The sequence below is a fragment of the Oncorhynchus tshawytscha genome, linkage group LG20 (assembly GCF_018296145.1).
Source record: "Oncorhynchus tshawytscha isolate Ot180627B linkage group LG20, Otsh_v2.0, whole genome shotgun sequence".
In the NCBI taxonomy this organism is placed as follows: Eukaryota; Metazoa; Chordata; class Actinopteri; order Salmoniformes; family Salmonidae; genus Oncorhynchus; species Oncorhynchus tshawytscha.
The window spans coordinates 10,361,597-10,371,843 of NC_056448.1; the positions used below are offsets into that span (position 1 = coordinate 10,361,597).

Here is a 10,247-nt window from a genome sequence, read left to right on the forward strand (position 1 = left end):
CAAAGAAAATGATAAAGAAAATCCTTCTGTTTAAGCTAGAGATCATGTTTTTTTGCATGGGCTGCGTCTCAATCCGACCAGGAGACATCCCCGAAAATCATCTGAAGTCAGTGCCACCGATGTGCCCACTTCTATCTGTTGCGTCTGAATGGTTGACCCCACCATCGAAAGCTGAGTCTCTCATGAACATGTTGGTTGTTTAAAATCAAAGTATACCTACGTATACTTGCGTACCACTGCTGGCTTGCTTCTGAAGCTAAGCAGGGTTGGTCCTGGTCAGTTCCTGGATGGGAGACCAGATGCTGCTGGATGTGGTGTTGGAGGGCCAGTAGGAGGCTTTCTTTCTTCTGGTCTAAAAAAATATCCCAATGCCCCAGGGCAGTGATTGGGGACACTGCCATGTGTAGGGTGCTGTCTTTCAAATGAGATGTTAAACGGGTGTCCAGACTCTCTGAGGTCATTAAAGATCCCATGGCACTTATCGTAGGGGTGTTAACCCCAGTGTCCTGGCTAAATTCCCAATCTGGCTCTCAAACCATCACAGTCACCTAATAATCCCCAGTTTTCAATTGGCTCATTCATCCCCTTCCTCTCCCCTGTAACTATTCCCCAGGTCATTGCTGCAAATGAGAATGTGTTCTCAGTCAACTTACCTGGTAAAATAAAAAATTACAGGAATCATGAGGATAATACACTTTACTTTTTGACCAAATCATAGGTTTAGCCGCCAAAAAAATTGGATATTTTGAGTGAGGTGACAATGTACAACTTGCTCTTGCTACGTTTATAAACACCTTTCCGTTTTTTACAATCCATGATCTTGGCTGTATAACTTATGACAGAGTCGGGGAAGGTCTCTTTGCTGATGCCACGTTTGACCTTGAAGGTGAGTTTGCGTGACCTCAGCACAGCCGATCAGAAAACCGGGCCGGCCCTTGCCCACAGAACAACCAAAGGCAAATTTGTTAGAAATGTGAGTTATAGATTTGTCATTATTCTTGAAAGCAAGTCTAAGAAGCAGTAGATCTATTCTATGAGTGCCATTTCTATGCTTTCCAGTCTTAAATTTAGTTTTTGTGTCTTTTACTTTCGGTTTTATACACCAGCTTCAAACAGCTGAAAATACAATATTTTTGCTTATGGAAAATATGTTTCACAGATTGTACAATGATTCTATACACTAGACTTGCTTATTTTGTCACAAACTGAAATTAGGTGAACTACAGTATTAGAATTTTAGCAACCAGGAAATGTCGGAGAGATTTCTGCTTGGTACATCTTTAACCCTTTACACCTATATGGATAGTTTCTAACTGAAGAAATATAAAAAGTATATGCATGACCATGGTATAAATTGAAAGAAATGATCAGACCAAAGGTGAGAACACAACAGTTCACCTGACACAAGACCAAACAAATCCAAACAGTACGCTATTGATTTCATCTGCGTTTAACATTTACTGTACTTTTCGCTGCATTTGTTGATAACGAATACACTCATAAGATAAGAATATTCACTGCAATTTTGGGGTAGGTGCAAACATTATTACAAGGGCTTGAGTGAAAGGTCTAACTGGTGTCTTCAAGTTTACACACACCTCTCCAAACTGTGCACAGTACCTAAGTCATTTCAATGCACTTCTATGACACAAGGAATGAGCCTTCAACTTAAAGGTGTTTTTCTTTAGATCTCCTAGCTTTGCCGTTGAGGAACTGAAGCAAGCACACTTACAGTCTTGTGTTTGGAACACAGCCCTGCGTCCCCACCATCACACAATTACATTTAAAAAAAACTTTCCATTATAAATCACAATCTGGGTCAGGTGGACATCATTTGAAAGCTTATTCTATTGCCAACATGACTAGTTATAAAATAGGATCTTACAGTGTTAGGCTTTCACAAGGCACTTCAGACAAACATAGTAATTTTGGTGCGCATAGAATGGAGTCCTTCAAGTGTGTGTTCCGCAGCAAATTTTCTTCACAATATGACAAACATTCTGTTCAGGACAACCCATGGTATGACGCTTGTCATTCGTGTAACTGTACATCAAATATAGCTATCATGATTGTTGATATGGTAAATTACATCAGTTTTCAAATATGGAAATGTGAAGTGCACATTTGGACTTATGGGTGTGTGGTTTGGTTGTATGACATCAAAGCAGTGTTTATTATAATCCTCCAAGTGTCATCTGTCAGAACACATTGACTCCTCTCAATTTACAGTGTCCCCTCACTCAGACCACAAAAATGTTGCTTAACTACTAGCCCAATTAGCAGGAGGGATTGGGGGCATTTTTTTTATTGTGCATGGTACACATGTTTAGAATGACTGTCAGTTGAATCGCACACAGGGCTGTAAAGTGAGCTGTAAAGTAAAGAGCTTGTTCTGACACCATATATAGTACAGCCACTGCATTCAGATTTAGATGCTTATGAGTGACCAAATCTGCCATTTTCAACCCGTATAGGGGATGACAGGGGCTGTGAGTGTGAAGGGCTACCAGACCCATGGACCGCCGGCGATGTCACCTTTTTAATTGTTTTATTTTGATATGAAAAAAAAGGTTTGTGTGTGTGTCAATTTTGACCAAGCCACCCAACAGAAAAATTGTCCAGCCTATCTGGCATTTTCCAGAATTGCCAGAAGGCCAGTCCATCCCTGACCAGAGCCATTTATTTACATATCCATTTATTTGGAAATATACGGCTCTGGTCTACACCAATGTGTCACCAATAAATGCAGATGTTGCCCTGTCATTGGCAAATTGAACTGCAGTGTGTACAGTATAGAATGACAAGCGTTCCATGTCTTTGTCAGCCTTCCCAAAGAAAGAACCTTGTCTGAGAGAATCTATGACCGTTGTATTACAGCTTGCTAGCAGCACTGTGACACCCACCTCCTTATAGTCTTTAATGATCCCTTTGAACGTTTGCATCCCTGTGGAGTCTACAAAGGGCATGGCAGAGCAGTCTAAGATGATAGTGTGGAAGTCAAGTTCTCTGGATACCAGCCCTACATTCACCTCTCCATTAGTCTTGTCGTCTCTCCCGACTTCCTTCGCTGCCATTTTTTCCGATTTTTTCTCTGCTTCCATCCTCCTGGTCATCTCCAGGAAGGGTTCCACACCCACGGCCTTGTACAGCGACTTCAGGAAGAATTCCTTGTTTGCATAGTAGAGCGGGGCCTGGAAGCGGAAGATCTTCACTTTAGGGAGGGACATGAGGTTTTCATACTCCTCCAAATCCTCGTAGTAGACAGTGTCATGGACCTGTCCTAGCAGAGAAACCTTGGGCTTCTGGGTCTGGACGATGATACAGAGGATAGAGAAAACCACCCCAACCACCAGCCCCATCTCCACACTGATCAGTGCTGAGGCACTCATAGTCACCATCCAGACGACAGCGTCCATCTTACTGACGCGCCACTTACTGGGCACGTCTCTGAACTTACGGAGAGCTCCCCTCAGGCTGACGATGATGATACAGGCCAGGACGCACTTCTGGAGGGAATAAAAGAAGGGGGCGAAGAAGAGCAGGACCAGTAGAACGACAAAGGCACTTACAATGCTGGAGACCTGAGTCTGGCAGCCCGTGGAGTCTTTCACCATAGTTTTAGCCAGGGCAGCACTGGTGGTGAAACAGTGGAAGAAGGAAGGGATAATGTTACAGAAACCAATGGCCAACATCTCCTGGTTGGGCCGGACGGTGTACCCGTTCTTCTTGGCAAACATCTCAGAGAGGGAAACCGTGAAGGCAAAGCTGATCACAGCCAGTGGGATGGCATCGAAGGCCACCCGGGGCATCAGACCAAAACTGGGCACCTTAGGGGGGATGAAGCCTGTGGGGATAGCACCAGAGACACTGGAGTCGTACCGTCCGTGGAAGTCTACAAAGTGGGACACCAGTGTAGCGCCCGCCACCACTACCAGCTCTGTGGGCAGAGGGATCTTCAGACGATCCTTGTAGCGATCTTGGAGCTCCTTCCCCAACACCAGGACAGAGATGCAGATGACGCTGGTGATGAGGTCACAGTAGTTGGTATTCTGGATGTTACTGAAGATATTGATCCAGGTGACCACCACAGTGCCGTAGCCCTGGTGGCGAGGGATCTTGAGCCCCAGTAGGTACTTGGCTTGGACGGTGAGGATGGTGAACGATGCGCCTGTGGCGAAGCCGTCCAGCATGGGAGCAGAGAGGTAGACGGAGACAAAGCCCAGTCTGAACACAGCCATCAATACCTGAAAGGAGGTAACCATGTTTATCAGATAGCTAATCTAATCTAAAGGTCAATATTCAGCACAGTCATCTTTGATGTGAGGTAATTTATGATGTTTAGGACATGAGTAATCAAGTCTAACTGATTTACATCTGTTCCACTACATGTTGAAAGCAGTTATGAGAGTGCTGAATCAATCAGAGTAGTTGATACTGTACCTGGTAAATCCCAGCCAAAAACGTCAAGGCTGCTGCGATGCTGATGGCATAACATTCTTTCCCACACTCCATGCCGAAGGCCCCTATTGTCAGGTTGACGGCTGAGCTGTCTGAGTCTTCTGTTACGTTTAAGAATCCATCTACGGTGGCTGCTTTGGTGTCATCCAGCTCGAACCCTGCCATATACACCTCTCTGTCCACAACCTGGCCCACCATGAGGCTCATAAGACTGAAGATGCCCACAGACACGTGCCTGGAGGTCCCCATGAAGAAGTAGATTATGTTGGCGAAAAAGGAGGTGTAGAGGCCATAGATAGGGTCCACTCCGGCCAGCAGGCAGTAGGCGATGGCCTGGGGCACCAGGATGATGCCTATGATGAGGCCTGACATGAGATCACCCCAGATATACTCTTTCAGTTTGTACTTGGGAAGCCAGAGCACCACAGGGAAGAACCCAGTCAAGGTGTTCTTGACCCTGGGCACAGAGCAGGACAGGCTACGGCTCAGCTTGGTCTTCAGAACGGTCATGGGCTCTTTCCGCTGCCGGACCCTCCGCTCCAGGTGGGGAACTTCAGTGACCTTGGCTTCCTCCATGGCCTCTGAAAGGGGTGGGTTGTGGGGGTGGGGGTGGGGTGCTTAGCTATGCTCCTGGAATGAATCAGACAGAGAATCTTCACTCATCATGACACTCATTGATCATTAGTTAGTGTGTCCTCCCTGAAGGAAACAATGATTAAACACCTTCCCAACTAGCATTTGCATTCAAGGGGTGTTGCATTACTCATAGTTCTCTCGTTAAACTTTGATGCATAGTTTATTGTATCATTGAAACTGTAACAGAGGTTCAGTCAAAGAGTGATTTAGTGAAAATGAAAACATTGAAAAGCAATAAACATGTCGGGATCTGTGAGAGATTAGTTAGGCTATCGTCAAAGAAACTTCCTGCTTGCTGTTAATGTGCTCCCACATCAAGTTCAATGTTACACAGAGACATTCAGCATCGTTGTCACACCCTGATCTGTTTCACCTGTCTTTGTGATTGTGTCCACCCCCCTCCAGGTGTCGCCCATCTTCCCCATTATCTCCTGTGTATTTATACCTGTGTTCTCTGTTTGTCTGTTGCCAGCTCGTTTTGTTTCGTCAAGCCTACCAGTGGTTTTCCCTCTGCTCCTGTCTCTCTATTTGGCCTGTTTCCTAGTTTTCCCGGTGTTGACCATTTTGCCTGCCCTGAGCCTGCGCTTGCCTGCCGTCCTGTACCGTTGCACCACCAATCTAGATTACCGACCTCTGCCCGCCCTTGACCTGCTTTTTGCCTGCCCCTGTTCGATTAATAAACTGTTGTTACTTCGATGTTGTCTGCATCTGGGTCTTACCTGAATGGTGATAACCGTGGCAACACTTACTCAAGGACCACAGGGAAAATATACAGGTGTCTTAGGCAACCCATCTCAGATTGCCCCTTAATTCAAAGACAAACGCAGACAATGTATTGACAAACCATCTAAAACTCCAATACATCTTAAATGCGACCTAACCGGAAATATCAAGCATCAAAGCATGCCTCTAATGATAGAAAGCATGCCTCTAATCAGTAGAAAGAAAGAAATTCCTACATTTCCCACTGTGGACAGTCTGAACATCTCTAGATTGAGATGAATGAGTGATCCAGACATTCAGCATAGAGCTCATCATGTCTTATCATGTCTTCAGAAGCCCTAAACTATGCAGTAGATAACTGTCCCACTGGGCACACACTGAGTGAATCAATGTTGTTTACACGTCATTTCAATGAACTTAGGTTGCACCAACATGCAACAGACGTTGTGCCCGGTGGGATGATAACCCTTAACGGTAGCCGTAAACAGAAGATTAAATCTTATCGTTGTGTCCCATCATAACCTCATTACAGCTGTCTGATGGGCTTTGATTCCTGCTTCTTCTTCCTGTACCAAAGTCAACACCCACCCCTCATGTATTAATAACGGTACTCAAATAGTAATAGCAATTTTAGGTCAAAATCATTTTTAGACCCTCCTCTAGAGGCTCTACGTTTACCTGTCTTAAAACGCATGAAATGCATGAAATGGCACACATAGGTTACAAACGCAGGCTACTTGTTATTCTACCAATGTTCAGGCTGAGGCAAAACAATAACTCACCCACACTTCGTTCTGCCAATCCAAAGAGGAATGCAAATTTTGTGTCAAAGTTTTGTAGTCAGGAACATGTAACCTACAGGTACACCTACAAATAGTCACTGCTATCAGTGTTCTCCCTCACAGCCAACATGTGAGTGTCACAGGCTCTCTCTCTACTTTCTCTTATCCTGTCTCTCCTGTCTCTCTGGTAGTGTCATACACACGCCTCTCTTGCTACCCCGGAGTAGAATGACAAAAAGGGTGTTGTCTCAAATCTATGTTGGATGAGTATAGCGATAAGGGCAACCCTTGTCCTGACACTGATCATTGCCATAGGCTGGACAGCGTGGGGAGGTGGGGCCACTGTCTCCTTTTGGGTTGTCCATAAAGTGGAAGCAAGGCCTCCCTTGGCAATCTAATTTTGTTCAGGGCAATAGGGTAACAAAAGTCAATCGTTTACTGGCTGGTGTGGCTTATCTATCTGTTAATATTCAGACCTAACCTGGGATCTGGTTAGTTTTCAAACTGAAACTGAAGAAGAATGGTCACAAACGGAAACAGAAAGGTCACAAACGGAAACTAAAGCAGAAGGGTCACAAACTGTTAACATGCAGTAGTTCTAGTTGACACAGTGACCTGGTTTGGTGATTGTCTTACAACACAGCAATAAGATAGGGGTTCATTCACTATTGACTTGACACCAGATTACTGATCCCTGTTCTCAGTTTATTATGTATTGCATACATTAATATATCTGTCATCATGTGTCAAATATGGAAATGTACATGTTTTTTTAGAACTAGATTTTTTTTGCATTTGACTGAATGTCCTGTTTCCAGAGGCCTAGGGTTTAGTAAGGTTTGCCTTTTAAGGGAAATACGTGTTCACACATTATTTTTTACTTCTGCATTGCATATTAGTCCTCATTAATGAACTACTAGATGATGAGTTGTGTTCCTGGTTTGTCATTGACTAATTGACTAAGACTTAGCCAATTAAGCCATGGAGCACATCACTCCAAATCTGCTATATGAAGTCCCATTGTGCTCAGTGTTATGGTACAGAAATCGATCTGTGACTAGCTAATAGTTCCTGTCTCGTGACCTGCAGTGATGTCATATCTGTGGACCCAATATTAAAGAATGCCCTAGCTTGAAATCCCATGTGAAATCCCATTATGATATGGCATGACTCTAGTGTGGGATCACAAGACTATGTGTCGTCTGGTCTTTCCACTATTGTGCCATGAGGGAAAAGTTGTACAATGGCCCTTGACATTATATCCAGATGAATTAAGTCAAACGTTGACCAGTGAGGTCTTGTGAGATGTGTGTGAATTGATTTGTGCCAGGTCTTGGCATACACCATAACTTATCACTCTGTTTGACCAGTTAAGTTGAAACATACCCTCCAAAAGGTCTGGATCATCAATATGAAGTAGAAGCTGTGTAAACATAATAAACTACATGTATGAAATAATATTTGTGTATAGAATGATATTATATAGCCTTTTATAATGGAATAGCTTACATGCAAACTAAAGAGGTATTTTTCACTAATCAGTTATTCACTTCATCTAGGTTTTTGCCTTGTTTGGCTGTATTTCATAGTGAATGGCACCATTGTTGGTGGGCTGAAGACGTTGCATTCAACAGACCCCTGTCCAACCGTGTAACAGGCTTCAGTAGAGTAATAGTACTAAATTACTGAAATGTGTATATTGTTATTTCATCCATTTTAGAAATAGTTTTTCCCCCCTCGTCAATCAGTAATGACAAAGCAAAGGGAGGTTTTTAGAAGTGTTTGAAAATGTATAATAAAAAACTGAAATATCACATATACATAAGTATTCAGACCTTTTACTCAGTACTTTGTTTAAGCACCTTTGGCAGCGATTACAGCCTTGAGTCCTCTTGGGTATGACGCTACAAGCTTGGCACACCTGTATTTGGGGAGTTTCTTCCATTCTTCTTTTCACATCCTCTCAATCTCTGTCAGGTTGGATGTAGAGCGTTGCTGCTAAGCTATTTTCAGATCTCTCCAGAGATGGGGTTCAAAATCAAGGCCACTCAAGGACATTCAGAGACTTGTTCTGGAGCCACTCGTGCATTGTCTTGGCTGTGTGCGTAGGGTCGTTGTCCTGTTGAAAGGTGAACCTTCACCCCAGTCTGAGGCCCTGAGAGCTCTGGAGAAGGTTTTCATCAAGGATCTCGCTGCACTTTGCTCCGTTCATCTTTCCCTTGATCCTGACTAGTTTCCCATTCCCTGCCACTGAAAAACATCCCCACAGCATGATGCTGCCACCCCATGCTTCCCTGTAGGGATGGAGCCATGTTTGCTCCAGACGTTATGCTTGGCATTCAGGCCAAAGAGTTCAATCCCTACCGGCCAAACCCTCCCTAACCTGGACGACGCTAGGCCAATTATGCGTCGCCCCATGGACCTCCCGGTCGCGGCCGGCTGCGACAGAGCCTGGGCAAAAACCCAGGGTCTCTGGTGACACAGCTAGCGCTGCGATGCAGTGCCCTAGACCACTGCGCCACCCGGGAGGCACCAAACTTCTTCCATTTAAGAATGATGGAGTCCACTGTGTTCTTGGGGACCATCAATGCGGCAGAAATGTTTTGGTACCCCAGATCTGTGCCTCGACACCATCCGGTCTCAGAGCTTTATGGACAATTCCTTTGACCTCATGGCATGATTTTTGCTCTGACATGCGCTGTCAACCGTGAGACCTTATATAGACAGGTGTGTGCTTTTCTAAATCAAGTACAACCCCCACTTCCCTCCATTCTGCTAGCAAATGTGCAATCCTTGGAGAATAAAATTTACGAGTTACGCGGAAGATTAAACTACCAACGGGACATAAAAAATGGTAACATCTTATGCTTAACGTAGTCGTGACTGAATGACGACAATATCAACATACAGTGGGCAGGCTATGTGATGTACCGGCAAGATAGAACAGCTGGCGCCTGGTAAGCCAAGGGGCGGCGGATTATGTATTTTTCTAAATAACAGCTGGTGCACGATATCTAAGGAAGTCTCGAGCTATTGCTCGCCTGAGGTTGAGTATCTCATGATAAGCTGTAGACCACACTATCTACCAAGAGAGTTTTCCTCTTTCCTTCTTCGTAGAGGTTTACATACCACCACAGTCAGATGCTGGCACTAAGACTGCATTGAATGAGCTATATTCCGCCATAAGCAAACAAGAAAAAGCTCACCCAGAGGTGGCGCTCCTAGTAGCCGGGGACTTTAATGCATGGAAACTTAAATCCGTTTTAGGAAAAAGAACTCTGGACCACCTATACTCCACACACAGAGATGCATACAAAGCTCTCGCTCGCCCTCAGTTGGTCAAATCTGACTATAATTCCATCCTCCTGATTCCTGCTTACAAGCAAAAATTAAAGCAGGAAGCACCAGTGACTAGATCAATAAAAAAGTGGTCAGATGAAGCAGATGCTAAGCTACAGGACTGTTTTGCTAGCACAGACTGGAATATGTTCCGAGATTCCTCCGATGACATTGAGGAGTACACCACATCAGTCATTGGCTTCATCAATAAGTGTGTCGATGATGTCGTCAACACAGTAACAGTACATACACGCCCCAACCAGCAGCCATGGATTACAGGCAACATCCGCCCTGAGCTAAAGGCTAGAG

The 10,247-nt window shown here is 44.5% G+C and overlaps 1 protein-coding gene across 1 annotated transcript; it reads right to left on the reverse strand.

The window, feature by feature from the left end:
- Positions 1 to 1,434: 1,434 nt before the first annotated feature.
- LOC112219557 (sulfate transporter) lies at positions 1,435 to 6,831 on the reverse strand. The gene is made up of 3 exons (XM_024380898.2): positions 6,600 to 6,831; positions 4,441 to 5,088; positions 1,435 to 4,244 (listed from the first exon to the last, which is right to left on the reverse strand). The coding sequence occupies exons 2-3, from the start codon at positions 5,032 to 5,034 to the stop codon at positions 2,721 to 2,723; spliced, it is 2,118 nt and encodes a 705-aa protein (XP_024236666.1). The 5' UTR covers positions 5,035 to 5,088; positions 6,600 to 6,831; the 3' UTR covers positions 1,435 to 2,720.
- Between the last annotated feature and the right edge of the window lie 3,416 nt (positions 6,832 to 10,247).

Coding starts and splice junctions, on each gene's coding strand:
- LOC112219557 (XM_024380898.2), bottom strand. CDS start 5,034: ATGGAGGAAGCCAAGGTCACTGAAGTTCCCCACCTGGAGCGGAGGGTC. Junction 4,245..4,440: donor TTTTGGCTGGGATTTACCAG/GTACAGTATCAA, acceptor ACCTCCTTTCAG/GTATTGATGGCTGTGTTCAG.